Below are 21,269 nucleotides of genomic sequence, written 5' to 3'. Positions count from 1 at the left end.
CGGATTTAACGATAAAATATACCGTCCAACCATCAGAAAAATACCGAAAATACCGTATTATTTTCAAAATATACTTTACCAAATTAGCCCCCTCAATTTAAAAAGGAGTTTAAAAGGAGTTTAACCAAGCAAAAAAGCTAGAACTGAAGCCAAGCCAAGGGGGAGCATAACGGATTTTAAGTTATCTTATCTGCCAACCTGTTTAAAGTTACAGTCACATTTTCGTGACTTTCCAGTCGATTCAAAGAATCGATTTACAGCACTTAAACGATAGGCGCGCAATTTGGAAGTTAAATAAAACTCAATTTTAGGTTTAATAACATGCATAAACATTTGTTCTTTATTTTATAATGTTGTACATGAAGTATATCATATTTAGTATATAGTATTAACAATCGTTTTTTTTTCCGCTAATCTCAACATTTATATCGTAGATCTCACTGTTTTATTTTCAAAATAAAGTACACATCGCATTGGATTCTTTTTTGTACGTTTGGTCCCTCTTTTCATGCCAAAAAAGAGTGAATTAATTAGCTATTTAATAATTCAATAGGTAATCAATCTATTAGGTATAAGTGGTCAAATCTATCCTGGTTATATAGATATCTATACGCTATGCTTTGAAGTGCAATTGATTAAATGCATATACAAAAACTTTCAGCTACAATAAAGTAATTTCATTAATTTTCGTCGCTTTCCCCCCCTTTTTCTGTTTTTGGCCAAGTCATGTGGCAATTAGTGTGACAGCCACACCAAGAACAAAAACTATAAAAAAATGGACGTAAAGTTTACTACGTGTGTTGTGTGTGTGTGTGTGTGTGTGTGTGTGTGTGTGTCAGAGTCAGAGTGTCTGAGTCGCAGCCAGGGAGTCTCTCAAAAGTTACGAGTCATTCATTTGGCAAGCAGCTTCTGTAAATTTCCTTCAAAAGGATAAGAAGGATGCGTTTTGAGTGGCGAACGAAACGAAACCTTTCCTGCGAGTCAGACAAGTGCTAAAAATTTGTGCTTACGCGTGTTCTGTCCCAATCTTTTGCCACTGACGTTGCACCGTTTATTATGTCCGTCATCAAATTTATTGTTGCACTCGGAGCGTGTCTGGATTTTTATGTGGGAATTTTTCATGGTTAACGGGTAATTAGTAAAGTTTTTCCATTGCTTGATGTTTTCGTCTTCAAAGTACATGGCGGTGGTCGAGTATCAAGTCAGCTTTTGTGGTTGGTCAATGTGGTTTTTTTGTGGCCAATCGACAAAAGCGTAAAGCCACAGAAAATATGCTCAAAGATGAGTAAATTCTTTGGGATGAAATCAAGATGAGCCCCAAGGTCGTAACCATATCCTGATGCTCTTTTAACCTCAAACATGGCCTCTAATAAACCCAAATCCTAGTCATTTCCGTAACGTAATCTTTTGTGTCTTAAATTCAACTCAATTTGGAGTACATTCTTCAACATAAAAATAGGAACTTGGATCTAATTTTCCATTTCAATAGAACCGCTTACTCATAAGTAATTCGTCTGGCTTTGTCATATAAAGTACACTCCGTCTCCCTGGCCATGGCAGCCAGAAGGCTGCTAGACTGCTTGATGGGACTGCTGTGCATCATCAGAGCCGAGAGGAGCCTGGTTGCCAGGCAATTGATGAGCTCTCATCATGGCCTGCCAATTTGTCAAACGATAATTTCTGGTCCAACGAACTTTGTCATTTATCAGTTGTTTAATTTTTAAAAGCATTTCCAGGTCGGTAGGATAAAACGCTCACGCCCTCACAAGTGTATTTGTTTGCTCTTTAGGCCTTCTTGATGTCCCCAAAAAGAAAACATACCGAAATGTTACTCACATCCGATGATGGCGGTTGGTTGCCTAAGCTGATTAACATTAAGACTCTCCTCACTCACAAAGTGCAGAATGTGTTTCCTTTGGGTTTGTGATGCCCCAATACATATGGCACTACGTGTATGGACGATAGACATTTTCGGGTTTGCCAAGAGCTTAAATTTATGCTCAGGACTTGTCGTTATTGTGGCTGAGAACCAGGTTTCTTTAAACGTTCCATTTTGCTCTAATTTAATGGGCGGGAGAACTCTTTTGGGCCTTTATCTCCGGGACTCGGGGTCGGAATCGCTGTGTGCTTCCCCTAGAATTGTTATGCGATTCCTTTTATTGTTTCTTTACGCTTTGTTCGTGTGCGCTGCACCCAGTTTTCTCCGCTGCCGTTTTTATTATTACAGCCTCGAGCTACGCTACCCCAAAAAAGAGGACACAAAAGATGGCCATCTCCGCCAAAAAAGAATATAAGAAAAGTCACTCAGTTTCTCTGTCTATATGTCTGTCTGTCTGTCCGTCCGTCGGTTGGTTAAATGCTCCCACGCTGTCAATATTCGAAATTGGCATACATATATACATATGTACACATACTCGCATGTGGATATGACTCTGGGTGTTAGCAACAATATCGGTTCGAACCCAGGAACACTTGCAAAAGATTCGCCCTTTTAGTCGTATTTCTTTCTTTCTTTACCCTCCATTCTGTGGCATGAGGGTTATGGTTGGTTTTTTTTTTGCGACAAACAAAAGGTTGTTGCATGGCATGGTGGCATCCAGTCGGATTGCATTTTAAATTGAATTGCCTTTGGTGTGGCATACAAATGGAAATTTATTGAGATGTACGTATGAAAAAAGCGCGGAAATCCCACAATTGTGGGCCAGCTTTTTCGATTAATGGATACCATTTTCCTCACATTTCATTCTCATGGCAGGCATTTATTTGTTGTGCCAACTGTTGATCGTTAAATTGAAGTTTTAAAATTTAAACTGTTGAAAATATGAAAGATTTCTTTGTAATAAAAATAAACATAAAATGTTTTCTGACGGCTAATGATTGCTGCCATGGCAATTGCTTGGAAAAATCTGTTACATTATTCAATCCCAATGTGCACACTGTGGCAACATAATAGAGCCATGCCCCATGTCCCATGCATCCTCTTCCGTTCCAGCAGCCACTTCAGAAACTGCGAAGGCAACAAAAAATGCAGAGACGGAAGACTGGAGAGAAACGTTTAAACAGCACAAATTCCGCTGCATTCCGATTTGTGTGACGACTCTGTGTATGTGTGGGGGTCTGTATCTACGCGAGTGGGGCAGGATGCAGGATGCAGGATACCGCCACACTCTTGGTTATTTTTGTTGGCCAACTAAATCGTCAACGTCAACATTGTTGCAGACCGTGTTGACATTTAGCCTTGCAATGCCACCAGTAGGAGAAGAGTAAATACCAACTGAAAGGAAAAGTAAACGAAAGGATCCACCGAGCCCCCAGGCCGTGAAACAGCCCCATCTAGAGCCTCTCTAGGCATTGATATAGTACTCCCGCTTCTTCTGGCACTTCTCATACGCAATGTAGCACAGGGCGATGGTGATAAGGACCAGTATGGTGATTCCCATTATAATGCTAACCAGGATAATCTCATCGTTGATGCTCTTGTAGGAGTGACCTGCACAGAGAGAGAAAGGAAACAGATTAAACAGAATGAGAACAGACATAACGCCAGAAAAGACACGACAAAAGATAAAACAGAGTAAGAGTTGATGGGGAAAGATGCAAAAAGATAAAAGAGGTTCAGGAGTGGGAAAGATTTAGAGGCCGCTTTGACAAATTACAGGCAATTATTCTTGTCAGGTGGGGGGCGGCCGGAAGGGAGGGATGTTTTTGCTGGGCTCCTCCTGTTGTTTGTCAATCAACAATTCGGTTTGTTTGGGACTCTCATGCATATTCAAGCCACAGGAGGAGCATGAGGTGGTGCCTCCTGGACAACAATGTATGTGGCCAGACCATGACAAATGCATTGTTGTAAAAAATAAACGATGGTCATACATACATATGCTTGAAGGCAATCCCACCCACTCGCTGAAACAAACAGAAAACAGACATAAAAATAAGCAATAAACAAAAATAATATAAACATTGAACATGAATTTCGGATTTTTATTATAAAAGCCATTTCAATATTTTACGATGCAAAACTCGCAGTACATGTATTTTCAGATTATTAATGCAAAAAGAACAGATGTACGAATATGGAGAGAGAGCAAGAAAATATTCCCAAATTTAAGCATTTAAGAATTAATGATTCCGTTAATATTAATATTAAACTAAATTCTCAGTTGTATGATTAAAAAAAATATGTCAAGAGTTCCACATTATATTTCGTACCTTTGATTTTATTTAAACAATTTACAAGATTTGTAGCTAATTTTTAAAAAAATTAATGCCACTAAAGAACTTACGGTTAAAAATACAAAAAAATGTATAAGTTGAAGACACATTAAAAATAGTATAAAACTTCAACTTTGGATCGATATATCTTTAGGGAAATCCACGCTACTGACACGAATCAAAAATACTGCGAAAAGTTTTTTTAAACCATTAGAAATTATATTTTTAAAAACATTTTGTGAGTATTTTTCAAAATCCAAGTACGAGGACTTGATCTAAGCATCCAGGCTAACAACCTAATTTTTGGTTCGTTCAAAATACAAAACGACTGTCGCACAGTGCTATTTTCAATAAACGAATTACCAGAATAATCGACCAATTAATTATTGGGGGGGCTGTGTTTTCCCGTAAATACATTTGTAAATATAACAATAAATTAGCAGAATTTCCGCGATTCATTTTAAACGAAAGCCATTTGTTATAATATATGTTATGCCCACCGCCCGCCAAATTTCAATTTGTTGAAATCCTCCAAGCGATGCTTGTTTCTTTTTTGTGGCCCTGCCGAATAGATGGCTCATTGTTCGGGCCCCATTTGGGGCCAGATGTTTGCCTTATGCGTAATTTAACACATAATCGATGGAGCGTTCAGCTCAAAGAGCAGAGAACACACAACATCAAGCAAATTAGAGCCTTGTTTACAGGCAGAGGTCCCGACGACGCCAACCGCTACAGATTTGTTAATTAGACTTCTCGTATGACAAAGACGTCTCAAAGCCGAAATGTCCTACGGCCACTAGCCAATGGCTGACCATAAATCTCATATGCCTTCTGCCTGTATGCGTGTGTGGTCAATGGACTTGATTGCTGGCATCTAGCCGTTGAGTGCTCCTCATGGTTCATGGCCATTCGCTTTCCTGATAAATTGGCAATCATTTCGATTGTTTTTCTCTGCCGTGGCCAACCGTGACCTGCCTTACCTGCTGCCCAGGCAATAAAATTCAAAAGCCTTTCTGCGATTTATTGCATTTTTTGAAGTGCTAATAGACTACAGCTTAAGATTTCTTTTAGGAAGGACTGTAGAAGAAGTAGACTCAAGAAAAGCAAACCAATGAATCGGGATTTTTACTGGTGATTACCATTTCTTTAGAGCTTTTTTTAAACTAATATATCTTACATTTCGAAGGATAATGATAAGGAAATTTGAGTGAATTTAACCAGATGAAAGATGAGAGCAATCAGAGCACCCTGGACACGTTTTCCTCTATTAAAAGGACCAGGACCATTTAGAGATTTAAAGCACTTCCTTTCGAATATGATTAATGTCTGTTCGACTGGTACTCATCCCACAACGACGTTGAATGGAAATTCGAATCATTATCAAAAGTTTGCAGTGCGGTTAAAGTTCTGTGGACTCCCATCCCATACACTCGTACAAATTGGTAGGCCATTCATATTTGAGTTCCCACAAATTGCTTGAAACATCAAAAGCGCAATAAAACTTTTGGCAAAACTTAAGAATAAAACGAAGACCATGAAGCGAGAGGGAGAGTGAGACAGCAGGACGTCCGTCCAGGACAGGCGGCATATGAAATAATTCATAGATATGCCAAGGGCGGTAGGCGTACCGCCATAACTTTTTTGCCTGTCAAACCGTGAATTATGAAAGAATGAAATATGCAAAATGCATGAAGAAAATCCAAAAATGGAAACTGTCAGAGCCCACAACCTAACTAAGCGTAAATTATTTCGATATACGAATGGATGAGCCCACTGGATGGGCGACACTCAAGGACACATGTCCTGCTCTCCTGCTCGCCTGCTCTCAGATTTGTATTAAATTTCGTTGATTGTTTTTCCCAGAAATCCTAACAGTCAATAGAGTCATTTGACAGATTATGTGAATAGACATGGCATACAAAAAAATAAGAAAGGACGAGCCAGTATTCATCTAAGTATGGTTATGTAATATCGGCTTCATGTATGCGGGCTTATATGTGCGTCGTTTGTTTTGCTGTTGTCCTGTCAGTGACATTCTTTCCAAGTGTTTTGTGGCCACAAGGATGTGGCCAACATTAAGGAATTTCATTTGAGCCAGATTGAAGTCGAGAACCTTTTTCAAAGATGTAGGGGTGCGACCCCTCACTTTCCGCTTTAATGTTGGTCTGTGGAAAGCTTTCTTTAATTTCAATTTGACCTTCCCGTTGCTACCGATTGTGTTTTTCGGGCATGGAGTCGGAATAGAGTGTGACAGGAAATTATCAATTAAATGACATCAAAGTGTTTCTCGATTTCAATTTCCGCACCTCGCCCCCCTGTTGTTGGTAGTCCTTGCTGATTGACGGTGGCCTAATTGCTGGGATAATGGAATACATATTTAATAAATGCGGATGGCTACCTGCCTTCTCCCTTCTCCCCTTCTAATGTTTGGCTGTCATCAAAAACGTGACAGACGTGATCCTGCAAAATCTATGGTAAAACCTTAAGTGATTCCCATAATGGAAATTATGATAATTAGCCGGGGATATCGAGGCATGTTTCTTTTTTCAAACAGAGGCCAATACTACCACAAAAACTCAGCATGCCATTAGAACTAAGCATAGAATGTCTTTCCATTTAAACTCCAAATATATGCACACTAACATATAACCCGTATCCCATTAGAAATATAGAACTTCGTTCTGTTTTAAGTCTAAACACAATTCAGTAAATTCACGAAAATGGCCGAGCCAAATAAGTAAGTTTATTTAAATACGAGGAGGCTCACGCCCCCGGCTCACGCCCCCGGCTCACTCGCTTAGGTTTGATAACCATTGAATGATTTCATCTTTCAAAACAGACCAGAGCCAGACGAGAAAATCTCCGTTAAAAGGTGCATGAAAAATTGCTGCCTTTACCATTGGAGGGGAAAATTAACAGTTCTTGTTCCACTAATACTTTTACCATTGCTGGTCCACGGCTGCATTACACAATCGCCGGTGAGTAGCCGCTTTAGCCGCTATTTCTCACACAATATGCATTTGATGTTTGATCTTATAGGAAATTATTTGCTTGTATTTGTTGGTCAATATGGCCATCTTTTGGATAACCGAGGCCATTCCTCTATACTTGACATCGCTAATGCCAATCATGTATTTGCCATTTGCTAACTATTTGGTGAGTGAATTCGAATTGAGAGAAACAAACATAATTTTAATCAATCCCTATGTCCCTAAGAGCTCCGATGATGTGACCAAGCACTACTTCTCCGGGACTGTGGTGATGTTCTATGGCGGCCTAGTCGTTGCATTGGCCATCGAATACTGCAATCTTCATCAACGGATTGCCCTGCGAACGATCATCATTGTGGGCTGCAGTCCCAGGCGGTAAGAGTGGATGCCATTGATGATCCTTTTTCCAAACCAAAACCCCATTTCAGTTTGCTCGCCGGCATGATGATGGTTAGTTCTTTTATGAGCTTATGGATATCGAATTCGGCGGGAACGGCCATGATGTGCCCCATTGTAAAGGCAGTGCTTAATGAAATGGATTCTGAGAAAATCTTTGATGTATACATGACCCAAGAGGAGGAACCCATGGAGGAGGGCGAGTGAGTGGATGTTCTTATGAATTTTCATACATTTGCTAACGTTTCAGTTGATCTTTTGGCAGTCCCCCGCACCTGTCAATGGTGGCCATGTCCTTCTACTTTGGCGTTGCCTATTCGGCCACTGTGGGCGGGTGTGGCACCCTGATTGGGACCGGCACAAATCTGGTCTTTAAGGGTATATATGAAACGTGAGAAAGTTTTCCCTTTGCATTAGGAAAATGCCTAACCATTAGCATTCCCCAAGAACCTTTCCCTCATCCAAGGAGGAGGTCAGTTTCCCACTTTTCATGGCCTATTCGATTCCGCTTGTTGTGATCGCTCTCATGATTACCATGTACTTAAGCCTCCTGCTCACCCACATGGCTCTCTTTCGATCAGGGAGCAAGTCGGGCCAGGCTCTGAAACAGGCCACCAGGAATAAGGACCAAGTGGAGACCGTCCTGCGCGGCCGCCTCGAGGCTCTGGGTCCCATGAGCTGTCATGAAATTCAGGTGGTTATCATATTCACATTGATGATTGTATTGCTCTTCACCCGCAAACCGGGCGTCTTTACGGGCTGGAGTTCCCTTCTTAATGCCATGTAAGTGGTGTGGATATATCTTTTGAAAGATTCTTGGGCTTTATCCTCCTATCTTAGGCCTGTTGGAACATCCTCAACGGTTTGTATTTGTGTGATTTTACTGTTCGCATTGCCCACTCAGTACACATTCTTCAAATATTGCTGTGGCAAGGGTGAGTCCTTCCTTCTCTCAATATATTTATCACCTTTAATATCCTTTTTGCAGCTCCTTTCCCTGGTCAAACCATCGATTCTCTATTGTCGTGGGAATTCTTGCATCGTACCCTGCCGTGGGGACTCTGCTTTCTCTTGGGTACGTGTCCATGGATCTGATGTGTCTCTTATAACAGATCGTTTCCCCCCGTCCAGGTGGTGGCTTTGCTTTGGCCGAGGCCTGTAAAGTGAGCGGAGTGACCAAATATATTGCCAAGGCCATGTCGGGTATCCAGGTATTGCCGAGTCGACTGGTGCTGCTGTTGATACTGATATTCACCTTGTTCTGCTCCGCCTTCACTTCGAACGTGGTGGTGGCCAACATTGTCTTACCAATTTACTGTGAATTGGTAAGCGAATAGCTTTTTTAAAAATATCCTCCAGCTCGTATAACCTCTCTGCCCATAGGCGTTTCACCTGGAAGAACATCCTCTGCTGGTCACTCTGCCCCCAACCCTGATCACAAGTTTGGTATTTCTGTTGCCAGTGAGCACTCCACCGAATGCCATCATTTGTGGCTACGGAAACATCAAGACCAAATATTTGGTATGCTAATCCTTGGGTCTCTTTTTATACATTTACTCAACCGATTGATCTCTCTCTATTTCTTGCTCTTGCAGATAAAAGCTGGCTTATTGCCCACATTCTGGGGACTCTTTTGGGTCTATCTGAATAGCCTCACTTGGGGAATGGTTGTCTTTCCCGAAATGTCTTCATTCCCAGACTGGGCCAAGGAATACAAAAACAAGACCAAAGGTGGTATTCAGTTAGATAACATTCCGGTCTTTAATTAAATCCTTTAGATCGTACTCTCTAAATTATTACGTTGATCAAATAAAATTCCATAGAATCAGGCTTTTTTAGAGGAGATGCTATTTTGCACCACACTCTTGAAATAAAAGTATAAATTATAAAACAGAAGCAACCGTTTAAAGCAAATAGATCTAAATACTTTGTTATATTTGGAGCGAATTAAGTGGCCGCAAGACGATAAATCTGCAAAGTGGAAAGTATGTGGAACAGGTACCCAGAATGTAGAAATAACAGAAGGTTACTCCGATGGCACCCAGTTACTTGACCTAGTGTGCATATGACTTGCCTGTCTTTCGATTTAAAATTCCAAATTGGCCAATGAATTGGGCCAATTCTTTGAAGAAAGAAGGCTCTTTCACCACTGACGTTGCCTTAGATTCTATATTTTTTCATGATATTGGTGTCTTTAGTAAAACCAAGTATGTCATTGGAAATACATAAAATACATGTACTATATACCCTTCAGTCGTTCAGTAAAATACTAGCAGCACAGACGTGTGCTCCGAAACGGAAAAACACAAATTAAAGTGCAGCCGAAATGGCTGAGTAAGTAGAAATAAAGGCCATTAGGAGTTTTGTTTTCATTAACATAATAATTTCTGAATAGACCAGAGCCAAATGAAAAAATCCCAGCTAAGAGGAGCTTGTTAAAATGTTGCGCTCTACATTGGCGGGGCAAAGCAACATTCCTAATGCCATTGCTAACCTTGCCATTGCTGATTCATGGAATTTTAGATGACGAACCAGTAAGTAGCCAACCATTAATGTATTCAAGGAGATCCGCTTAACGGATGTGATCTATAGGCATTCAGATGCATGTATCTGGTGTCCAATATGGCACTCTTTTGGATCACCGAAGCAATTCCTCTCTATTTGACATCGCTATTTCCGGTGGTTTTTTTGCCACTCTTTGACATTTTGGTGAGTCGTGGCCGGAGGGTATCAATCAGCGGTCGACTAATCCCCTGATAATGTCCACATTCTATAGGGTTCTGATCAGGTGTGCAAGTTATACTTCTCCGATACGGTGGTTATGTTTATTGGCGGCCTAATCATAGCCTTGGCCATCGAATATAGCAATCTGCATCAGCGTATTGCCATGAAGACCATTCTCATAGTAGGCTGCAGTCCAAGGCGGTAAGTACTAAAGGAAAGAACCACTCGCCACTCACCACGCACCACTGCATTCATTGTCTTTTCAGTTTGCACTTTGGTTTGGTCATGGTTACATGTTTCATATCATTATGGATCTCCAATTCGGCTGCCACAGCCATGATGTGTCCCATTGTGAAGGCTGTGCTCAGCGAACTCGATTCGGTAAGGAATAGATCTCTTTTCCGAATATAAGGGTATATTTATTTGACTCTTCGTGGTACATAGCAAAATATATTCACGGTGTACAAGTCTCAAGAGGAGGAGCCAGTGGAAGAGGGCGATCCGCCTCATCCATCGACCATATCAATGGCCTTCTACTTTGGCATTGCCTATTCCTCAACAATTGGCGGCTGTGGCACTTTGATTGGCACTGGGACAAATCTGACCTTCAAGGGTCTATACGACACGTAAGCGATGTCTCCAATTGATGCTTCCATCAATATCTAAACTCAAGAGCGACCCTCCCCCTGTCTCTCTTAGACGTTTTCCCAAATCGAAGACTCAAATTGATTTCCCCATTTTCATGGCCTATGCCATACCAATAGTGGTTATAGTGAACGTTTTGCTGCTGTATTTTTCACTGCAAGTCACACACATGGGTCTGTTCCGTGGGAAAAGCCAAACGGGGCTGGAGGTTAAGCGCGGCACCGAGGGCCAGGCAGTGGTGAAGACTGTGATCAAGGCACGTCACGTGGAGCTGGGTCCCATGACCTGTCATGAGATTCAAGTGACTGTGTTGTTCATACTGATGGTGTTTTTGCTGTTCACACGTAAGCCTGGCTTTGTCACTGGTTGGGGCGACTTTCTGAATGCACAGTACGTACTTTGAGGATTGATAATTATCCATGGGTAGCTAATCCATTGTGCATTTCACTTTCAATAGGAAAATAGGCAGTGGACCGCCAGTTTGGCTGCCCGTCATGTTGCTCTTTGCATTGCCCACACAGTATACGTTCTTCAAGTACTGCTGCGGCAAGCGTGAGTCGATCATTCATTAACTATTCCCTAAACCTTAATCCCTAATCCTCTGATCTAATCAGCTCCATTTACTGGTCAGAGCATGGATGCCCTGCTCTCCTGGATCTACATACACAGGAATACACCATGGGGTCTATGTTTTCTACTGGGTATGTGACACAGATCCGTTCCTTGTCCGCAGATACTAATTGGCTCTTTGTAGGCGGTGGATTCGCTTTGGCCGAGGGCAGCAAGGTCAGTGGCATGGCCAAGATGTTGGGTGACTCACTGAAATTCGCTTCCAATTTGCCGCCCGTTGTGGTCGAAGGCATGTGCATTCTCATTGGACTCTTCTGCACCGCCTTCAGCTCCAATGTGGCCATCTGCAATATTCTCATTCCGATCTTTAGTGAAATGGCCTTGGCCATTAAGATGCATCCCCTGAAGCTGACTCTGCCGCCATCTTTGGCTATTAGCATGGCCTACCATCTGCCAGTGAGCACTCCACCAAACGCCATCATTTCTGGCTATGCTGGGATCAAGACCAAGTACTTGGCTCTGGCCGGCATATTGCCGACAATTTGGGCCTTTATCGTCCTGATGTTGAACAGTCAGTATGGCAATATCATTTTCCCAGAGAGCACAAAGTTCCCAGACTGGGCGAAGGACGCCTAAACACGTATTTTTCCATATTAATTTCCCAAACACTCACACATGCCAACAGCAAATAACAAATCAACGAATGACGGACGGCATCGTTAAGGATCTCATAGACCTCTTCATTGATAAATCCATGGCTTACTTCCTATACACTTGCACCAAAACAAAACCAAAATCCACTAAAGGATAGTAAGCCACTTGGAATGTTAATCATATACGAACATGCATATGTATTCGGATATGGTGGACATTTTCCAATGGCACAGAGACATCGTAACACAATCCAATCCAATACACCACAATATGTGTGGCATGTTGTTAAACAAATATGTACATGGAAGATTATTGTCCAAAAATCTAAGATTCATAAGCCAAATCAGCGCAATAAGTTTCCCCTCAATACGAATACACGCATACGGATCCCTCTCGCAAAACACTGAATACAAATCAAATTACAATTCAATGCATGTGTAAGCCCCTCTGAATGTTAATGAAATATATATTGGTTGGAAACACTCGTTAATATCGGCAATAACAATCAAGTCATAAATATTTATTTTCAATTATATTTTCCCCACGGGTCAAAACCGCAGCCAGGAGGTAGGTATACCAAGGGGTATCCGATTTCCACGATGACAACTTATTTAATGCTTATTTTATGCCATTTACCAACACTGAGAGAGCTAAGCCACACACACACAGCCACAGCAGGTGGTCTTCGCTGTGGGATCCTTACCACAAAGATATAGATTACAAAGACGAGAGCGAGGGGAAGCTCATAAATAACGCACAATTTGTGGCAATCAAAAACTATGATAAACTTATTCAAAGCTTTCTATAAGCTGGTGGGGGGTTGGTGGGTTGCGGGTGGGCGTGTACCGGGGCGTTCATAAGGGCATTGAGATACACTTAGGCGATATTTTCGGGGGGCCCGAAGGAAACAAACAAGTTTATGCAAACACAGCAGAAAGTCGTATTTGTCCGTAAAGTACTTGCAACATTAGGCTGTGGCCCCAAATGGAAATCATTCACGTTTCCAAAATCATTAGGATATTCTTGAAACAGAACTGGATTTGTTTTCATTTACATTAAGACAGTACTTGATTACAGAGCTAAGCCACTTGAATTACACTTCTGCCACCCACTCGGAAATTCATTCTTATTTCGGGGAGTGAATGATATGCCCGAGTACCTTGTTCCTTCCTCTCAAACGTCACAGCCTCATTCAGGCGTGAATGATAATACTCAGCCGTGTACGGGTGCAGGGGTGGGGAGCCCATAAAAGAAACACGAAAATCCCCAACTGACATACGCATAAACAAATCATCTGTGCACACACGCACACCCCCACGAAGGCAATGCCCATACCCACACACGTGTGGGTGGAACTCACGAGTATTCAAGCGAATGAGCAACGCAACGAAATAAATGTAATAAAAAAAGCGAAAGAGACAGAATGGCCCAAGAATGAGCTTTGAATATGGGAATACAAATAAAAAAGAAAGAAACCAACAAGCACGCTGTGCAACACTGATTACGGTATGGCATGCGGCAGGACTTCATCAAGAAATGTTCCACCGACAAGGGGACGTCAAGTCGACGCCAGTGGGGCAAACACAGGACCCGCCAAATGGGCGACGAGGCAGACAATGGGCAACCAACCAGCCGCTTTTCTTACACACTGCGAAAATCAAGAATCCACAAAGGAATCAGGAATGAATAGATTTGGCAACAATTGAAGTGAATCGTGAATGCATTACAAGGCTCGGTCGGGAGCCTTGTGAAGGAGAAGAACTTTTCATAAAGTAATTCAAAAGAGTTAGATTTCCTGGGAATGAATGCTGAACATAGGAGGACTGAAACTTGATTCTGAATTTAGTGATTTCTCTCAGTGCACGGCTGATGAAGCAAGGTGGCTGACATCGGATGTACAGTGGTTAACAGAACAATGGAACGGGCATAAAGTAATGAAGTAAGCAGCATGCAAATAAACGTACAATAAAAGTATTAATAAATGGAAAATAATCTTTATTATAGTAGACTCTAATCAGGGTTATCTTTAGCCACTTACTACTGTAATAACTGTTGTCCGAGTAACCGTATTTTCCGGCTGTTCTTCCCCCGCCAGCCATCTTGGCGAATGGCTTTGTTCCTCTGTCGGTTCGGTAGATGATACTTCCTGCCCCAGGCTGCGATGGTTGTTAACGCTGTTCCGTTGTTCTTGTTGCCGTTGCTATATTGCTGCTCTCTAGCACCATAAAGCACTCAAAGTTGAATGAGCTGCTGATCGGCTTTTGGTTGTGCTACAGTTCCGGCTGTCTGTCCAGTTTCTGGGGCCTCAACTTAGGTTACTACTGGTGCCACAACTTCTGGAAAGTCCTGCTCCTGCGGCTGGAAAGAGAGAAAAGAATAGTTAGCGTAAGGAATGCATATCAAATCTGAGCAAATCCCAGACCGACAAATTGTTAATGACTCTGTCAGAAGCATAATCAACTCAAGTCTGAAGAAGAAATCAGAAATCCCTACAGCACACACATGCTGGGAGGCAAACAAAACAGGAAGTTATCCAGGATGTTCTGGATTTCGGAAACGCCAACTCAAACACCAAAGAAGGCGGTGGATTTTAGGGATAGTGCGATTCTGTACTCCGAATAAACAGGATTGATATTTACTTTTTCCAACAAAAGATGACAAAGTCTTCTAGCAAAAGAATACACAAAATTTTGCACTCTTGATAGCTTTTTGTTTTGTCTCCAAAATTAATTGTCAATGCTTCAATTTTTCTAAAAGGGAATACGTCTTGGGAACACCCCAATTTGTGCCTTAGTCACGTTACGTATACGCAACGCCAGGTCCTGTTTTAATTATAGAAAACACCCAACACCAAACATGAAATGCTCCTGTCGCGCCTGGTCGTGTAATTATGCATATAATTAATATGCATGTACTTATTTAATATTAACCAAATGGCTGCCACTTGGAGCATGTCACCAGCAGAAGCAGAAGCAGATGAGTGGAACAGGGAGCAAGGAGTGAGAGAGGGAGTGCCAGTGGGAGTGGAAGCAGGCGATTGGGTATTTGTTGCTTCATGCTCCCTCCTCCACCACCCACTATCTTGGCAACAATAAATTGTGTTCAATTAGAGCAATTAGTGTAAGAAGCTTTCGCGGCAAAAGGTGTACATGCGAGACCTACTGCACATACATATATGTATGGGTGTGTGTGGGTGTGAAGGCGTAACCATGGCCTCGTAGCATACATGTATAAATTGTAGCTCTACACCCTGCTACCCCTGGGGATAGACACTGCCAAGGCTTAGTGAAAGCAATTTGGGAATTGCATTGCCAATTCCTTCCAAGAGGCAAAAAGCTGGGGCAGAGGTGAGCCCTGTGCGGTTAGGCTTGATGCATTTCTCCAGTTTGCTTGCTCCAGTTGCTGGAAGCGGATAGCTCTTAGCAGGGGAATGGAATCCGTCTAATGAGGTTTGGTATTTGCTTTCCGCAAATGAAAAGAAAGCAATTTGCAAACGATAAATATCCTTCGAAATCTGAGCTTTGTTTTAATAGCGTTCAAGGGTTCTCGTTTCTTCCCCCAGCACCATTTTGTTATGCCAACAACCTGAAAATGTTTTGCAAAGGCATTAAATGCGATTAGGTGTCTCCCCTTTTTCTTAAGAACAGTCCAAGTACACTAGATTCCAACATTGAATTTTAATTAAAAAATAATCTAGATCCAACAAACTTCTTCTTTACAGTAGCCCCACCATTTAACTGCCACAACTTTAGTGGTTTTGTCTAAGAGCTGGACAACTATGTAAGAACTTCCATCGATAAGCTATCTGTATGCCCTAGATATCACACATCAGTCAATCCAGAAACAATCTAAGGATTCGTCAGAAAACTTTGTGCACGAGGAAACTTTTCTGTTGGGCAATTGCCTTAGCCTCCAATACAATTTATTAGCTCCCACGCACAGGTTACGGCACGAATTTCCCGCCCTCTCCCTTGTGGGGTCAACAATATGTTGTGTGTACGTAAAAGTTATACAAAATAAAGTGCATACATGCAGATCCATTTTGCATATAACCAGCCAGGCGGGGCATGGCTTCCAACTCGATTATGAGCTCAAAGTTTCCAGTGGAATCATCCAGTGTTTTGGTGATTTCTTGCACGTACTTTCAGCTCAAACTCAATTACACGTTCAAAGAGCAATTCCTTCTTTTTGTGTGCTAGGTGGGGAAAGCAACCACAACAAACCTATACAAAATAATAAAAGTTTTTCCCGCTCTTCTGTTTGTTTTCTCATTGTGCTGCTATCGCCTGTAGTGGAGTGTAGGTACAGCTGTTGGGGCACCGAGGACGAGCCCCACGACTAAGCGAGAACATATGTTGGACAGCAGACTTAAGGGACTTAAGGGACTGAGATATATTCTCTTTTACACTGCAGAACTATTAAGCACCACTTATGAGTATTCTCTTAAGTCAGATCTGATCTCCAATGCCATCTCTCAGGTCGGCTTAAAACCTTAAACAAAACTTTCAAAAACTACTTTCTAGATGAAGTTTTTGGCTCAGTAGAGGCATAAAGTAGGGCCAGTGAGTGCGGATGTGAGGGAGAGAAAGCTCGAATGATGGCTTCCATATCAGGTCCCAATAGGTTCCGCTCCTTTCCGTTCGCGTGTGGCCTGCTGTAAGGCCAAGTGATGCCCGAAAATAGCACTAAAATTGTCGCCTCTGCCGTTCTGCGTATTGTCTGTTTTTGGCTTTACTTCCTGTGTGTGTATGTGTGTGTTGGAGTGCTGATATGTGTGTTTGAGTGAGAGTCTGTTTGTCTCTGTGACTGTGTGTGTGTGTGTGTGGTGCCACATCCCGTTTTCTGGGCATGGCGTGTGCGCACGAGTGCCATTGTCTAAATTATTTGGATGGCGTACATTTTACGTTGAATTTTGCGTGCCATCAACCCAAGGACCCTGTCCATGGACAGATCCTTCCTCACTCAGCCAGGATGCAAAAAAACAATACGTCAATTTGTATATACGTTCGTATGCATGTGTCGCCCTGGTGTTTGTCAGGGCAAGTGATTCCTCATGATTGGCCTAATTGTCAGTCAGGTCAGAAGCACAACATGGGAGTGGAAAACCGATTCGTTCTTCAGTTTCCTGCGTGTGCATTCAAGTACTTTATGTGGGGAAAAGTACGTGTAACTGTGCGGACGTGTATGCCCTCGTATAAGTTTGTATATAGTCCCCGATCCAGGTTGTATGTACAAGTATATAAGGTTACTTAATTGATGTGCTAATGGATGCTTTGTTTTTAAATGGCTTTTATTTTTGCCGAAAGGGAGAGAGAGAGAGGTAGTCCCCCGTCGACGCAAGAGAAAAAACATTTGGCTGGCATTTTCACGCATGCTTTTACCCCTTTTTCAGAGGATATTTATTTGCACAGGATACAAGTAAATAAATTGAAATTGATTCTTTTGGGGATAGTTAGGGTGGCATGGGATACAGGGTTACATTTTAGATCCCTTTCAAAGGCGTTTGAATAATTGAATCATGTCACCAGCTTTGGGTATTTAGAATAGTTTATTATGCATAAAATATTCAGATATTGTGCGGGGCAGATTGTGGTTAAATTTTAGATGAAGTTTAAAGGAAAATCTTACCCCAAAAGAGTATACAGTATTCAGTTCTCTTTTCTTTCTTTCTTAAATTGATTGATTGGCTATCGAACATCAGCAATCAAACTTCAAACTTCAAAGACATTAAATAAACTTTATTTGAAACATTTCTTGGGTCACGTCCATGGCCGAACTTTGCTGTACCATCTACAGATATATTCGTTCGTATTATTCTTCCAAAACTTGAAATAGTGGCCGAAAATCAGTCATTGATGAATGCTTAACCTCTTTGCCATTTTTCTTATTTTCCCTCATTTTCTTTTATTGATTTTTGTTTCACCCCGTTGCGATATAAATAGCTTAACCAAATTAGTTTTTCCTCCATAAACTGCAAGGGAACTACTTTTATTCAGCTCTTACTTTGAGCGCCGTTTCATTCCATGTACAATTCCAATTCTGCGATCCCCTAAAGGGATTCGGGCAGGCGGCTTACCTGTAATTAGACTGGGGAAAACGCGCTCTCCCTTTAATATTTTATTGAACCACACATATAGCCAGATATGTGCTTTAAGGATGCACATTTTTCTTGAACTCACTCAAGTCTTAACCGGATTTCGCTTAAGCTTTCAGTGGGAAAAATTGAAAAAATATATAAACTGCTTCGAGTGCCATAAGCTCTCTGCCTCTGCCAGGCAGCAGAACCGTCGTAGTAGATAAATGGAAATATTCCTCAAGTCGTTTCCATTAAATATTGTGAAACGTGTTCTAGTTTAAATGGAAACTTTTTCACATCTCCTTCTCCTACTTTTTGTAGCTGCCACAGAATGGGGGCTGCACGGATAGAAGCTAATAAAAAATTTAGCCTGAAATTTCATAATTAAAAGCGTGTTTTATGGCAACAAAACAGGAAAATATGTGCAGGTGGAAATGTGAAATATTGCTTTTTAATGCAAATTGGAAAATGGGAAAACTAGGTTGATTTAATTATTTTTAGAGCCTCGTTGTATTTGTATAGGTAAATCATTTTAATCGCACAAATCGCATATCATTTAATTGGAAAAGAGTTGAAAGAGCTTTGGCTGACATTCAAGTAATTGAGTAATTTATGTATATGTACATATATAATTGATATGATGTATGTATCTGCAATTACTCCATGATCAAGGTGTCTCTTTCGTTTGGTTCTCGCTCCTGCTGCCCACCGCCATGGCCTCGTGAATTATGAGATTGTGGTGATATTTTTAGAGCAGATTTTGTGTAACTATGTGGAATATGTTCTGGGTGGTTTGGTTTAATCTAATGTTTCCTTTGTTTCTTGAAAAACTTTCCTCAGAGTGACGAACTCTTTGCCATTGCCGAAGCAAAACCCCTCCATGTAGCCCACTACATCCACCGTTGCACTTGTGTCGCTTTTCAGATCAATGCAATCGTTCCCCTCCACGACTGGGTCGAGGTATTCATCGGAGTTCTCAGAATCGAGAGTGGCTTCCGTAGTGATACGGTCCTTGGAATGAAGTCGCAATTTGGCATCATATCCTTTGCCCAAAGTGAGGTTTACGATATGGACTTTCACGGGAGATGTTAATTTGTAAATGACGCCAGACCTCATCGGCAAATATGTTAAATATGGCGTTTCTTCCTCAGATTCTGTCATTGCAAGCCTTAGGAAAGGGAAAGACCCCACGTTAGGCCAATTGTCCACACCAAAATGGGAATTGAAGTACTTACTCTTAGGGTGCAAAAACACACGGTTCAAAAAGGTTCACTGCTAGTAGTGTAAGGGATTTGAAATTTTTTTTACAAGAAATATTTAATATTTCGTACAAATTTCTCTCCTTACAGGCACTGTCGAGACGACACACTGATGTATACTCGTGTCGTAGTGACTACTAGTTCAAAGACGATACGATAACTCTCTATTATATAAAACTGTTTTGGGTCGTCGTCGTCTGACATTTTACTCAAATCGGCGGTAGAGAGCAAAGCGAGTGAGCCGGTGGTTGGCGCCTGACCAAAGTATGCAAGGGCTTATTATATTATTATCTATTTGGATATTTCGTGGACGTTTTTCACCCCATTATAATTTATACTCATTTTGTTAAGATTTCTATTCCAAATGGTTTTAGAACCAAGGGATTGCCGTATACAAACAGTTCTCAATAGAACTTTCATAATATCTTAAAGGTTTTATCATTGGTTGTCATAGAGCTAAAGAACAGTAGCCTTACAGTCTGCTGCCATGGAATCCGCCCCCCTAATGCTGCTGCCTGTACAAATAATTAAATGTTTCATTGAAGCTTTTGGTAACAAGACTCCAAATAGAAACCCACATCCCAGACAGCTTTAAGAAGAATGCGTAAAATTAAACGTGTAATAAAAGACCATTAATAAAAACTGAAACAGCCAAACAACAATTCCTAGAAGAATTCCCCCCACAGGCACTTTCCAAAGTCCCATTTCATAATACATAGAAACGAGACGAAAGATTCAATAGCTAAATCATAATATGCAAATTAAGGGAGCTAAAAACACGGCTTAAATACTTTAAAGTTTAACTTTTTTTTTTGGCCACGTCCTGACGCAACTCCAACGATGTTGATGGATTGTTATCGGGTTGGATGGTTGGTTGGTAGGCGATGCGTGAACTTGACTCTGAACTGTGAAAAATGAAGTGCTGATGGAAGTATAAAAATTTCAGCATGCAGTAAAACGGTGGCCATAAACCACGTAGCTCCCTAGACGACCATGGTACCCACCCTTCCACCCACTCCCACTCCCTTCAAAGACCCCTAAAGGTAGGGAAGGGCAAACCACACCTGAATGGTGTGCAGCAGGGCAACAGACCTACCAAAGTGAGTCTATAATTGATTTATATTGGCCATATGGCTGAGCGCTTACCTCGGTAGCCAGCTACCAGCTATTGTTGTCTGCCAACTGCCATTAAATGCCTAATTAAGATCTATCTCACTTTACTGGCAGTTGTCCAGCAGTGGGCCGCAAAACTCACGCCTTTTAAGTATCCCTTTTTTGTGGTCCGGGGCTCCAGTTTCAATTTCAATTTCAGTACTTTTCTGACCCGCGCGGGATAATACGTATACGCACGCACACTCGCACACAGCAGCCACAGCAGGCGACACAAAAGCGCGCGAAATTACACAAACAAATACGCAGACGAACAGGCAAACGCACAGCGTAAAAGGACTCCGGGTCTCCGGGATTGGCCTAAGTAAATATGGCGCCAAACGGGGATACGATGTCGCCACCGGAGCACACTCGGATGAAGCTCTCGCGTTGCGTGTTTCTGTAAAGCAACGTCTGCTCTGGCCGACGGTATTTGTTGTACTAACTCTGGCCCCAGCGTGTGATGTTTGTGATGAATGAACATGAAAACCAAGCCGAGTCAGACGAAGGATGCCCAACCACTTTGCATTGTCAGTGAAAGATGCGAATGGACCACCACCCACTGACGCCGTACGTTGGAGAGCTTTTACTACG

At 41.7% G+C, this 21,269-nt stretch overlaps 3 protein-coding genes across 3 annotated transcripts; 2 read left to right on the top strand and 1 right to left on the bottom strand.

Moving 5' to 3' along the window:
- Positions 1-326: 326 nt before the first annotated feature.
- On the bottom strand, positions 327-21,164 carry LOC108157534. The gene is made up of 3 exons (XM_017289637.2): positions 20,673-21,164; positions 14,230-14,549; positions 327-3,490 (listed from the first exon to the last, which is right to left on the bottom strand). Exons 2-3 carry the CDS (start codon positions 14,288-14,290, stop codon positions 3,345-3,347), a joined length of 207 nt encoding a protein of 68 aa, XP_017145126.1. The 5' UTR covers positions 14,291-14,549; positions 20,673-21,164; the 3' UTR covers positions 327-3,344.
- On the top strand, positions 6,822-9,512 carry LOC108157530 (protein I'm not dead yet 2-like). The gene is made up of 12 exons (XM_017289633.2): positions 6,822-6,949; positions 7,052-7,190; positions 7,252-7,368; positions 7,429-7,577; positions 7,631-7,801; positions 7,864-7,989; positions 8,046-8,381; positions 8,439-8,533; positions 8,587-8,673; positions 8,730-8,923; positions 8,982-9,119; positions 9,194-9,512. The coding sequence occupies exons 1-12, from the start codon at positions 6,933-6,935 to the stop codon at positions 9,365-9,367; spliced, it is 1,743 nt and encodes a 580-aa protein (XP_017145122.1). The 5' UTR covers positions 6,822-6,932; the 3' UTR covers positions 9,368-9,512.
- On the top strand, positions 9,821-12,690 carry LOC108157531 (protein I'm not dead yet 2-like). Its single transcript, XM_017289634.2, has 10 exons — positions 9,821-9,932; positions 9,994-10,132; positions 10,191-10,307; positions 10,375-10,523; positions 10,589-10,703; positions 10,767-10,948; positions 11,022-11,357; positions 11,425-11,519; positions 11,582-11,668; positions 11,722-12,690. The coding sequence occupies exons 1-10, from the start codon at positions 9,925-9,927 to the stop codon at positions 12,171-12,173; spliced, it is 1,680 nt and encodes a 559-aa protein (XP_017145123.1). The 5' UTR covers positions 9,821-9,924; the 3' UTR covers positions 12,174-12,690.
- Positions 21,165-21,269: the final 105 nt, after the last annotated feature.

The sequence above is a fragment of the Drosophila miranda genome, chromosome 2 (assembly GCF_003369915.1).
Source record: "Drosophila miranda strain MSH22 chromosome 2, D.miranda_PacBio2.1, whole genome shotgun sequence".
NCBI lineage: Eukaryota > Metazoa > Arthropoda > Insecta > Diptera > Drosophilidae > Drosophila > Drosophila miranda.
This window is presented reverse-complemented; position numbering and strand designations above follow the sequence as displayed.

Coding starts and splice junctions, on each gene's coding strand:
- LOC108157531 (XM_017289634.2), top strand. Junction 10,949..11,021: donor TTCAAGGGTCTATACGACAC/GTAAGCGATGTC, acceptor TGTCTCTCTTAG/ACGTTTTCCCAAATCGAAGA. Junction 11,669..11,721: donor GGGTCTATGTTTTCTACTGG/GTATGTGACACA, acceptor GGCTCTTTGTAG/GCGGTGGATTCGCTTTGGCC.
- LOC108157530 (XM_017289633.2), top strand. Junction 7,191..7,251: donor GCTGCATTACACAATCGCCG/GTGAGTAGCCGC, acceptor TTGATCTTATAG/GAAATTATTTGCTTGTATTT. Junction 8,382..8,438: donor AGTTCCCTTCTTAATGCCAT/GTAAGTGGTGTG, acceptor CTCCTATCTTAG/GCCTGTTGGAACATCCTCAA.
- LOC108157534 (XM_017289637.2), bottom strand. CDS start 14,290: ATGGCTGGCGGGGGAAGAACAGCCGGAAAATACGGTTACTCGGACAAC. Junction 3,491..14,229: donor GGACAACAGTTATTACAGTA/GTAAGTGGCTAA, acceptor CTCTCTGTGCAG/GTCACTCCTACAAGAGCATC.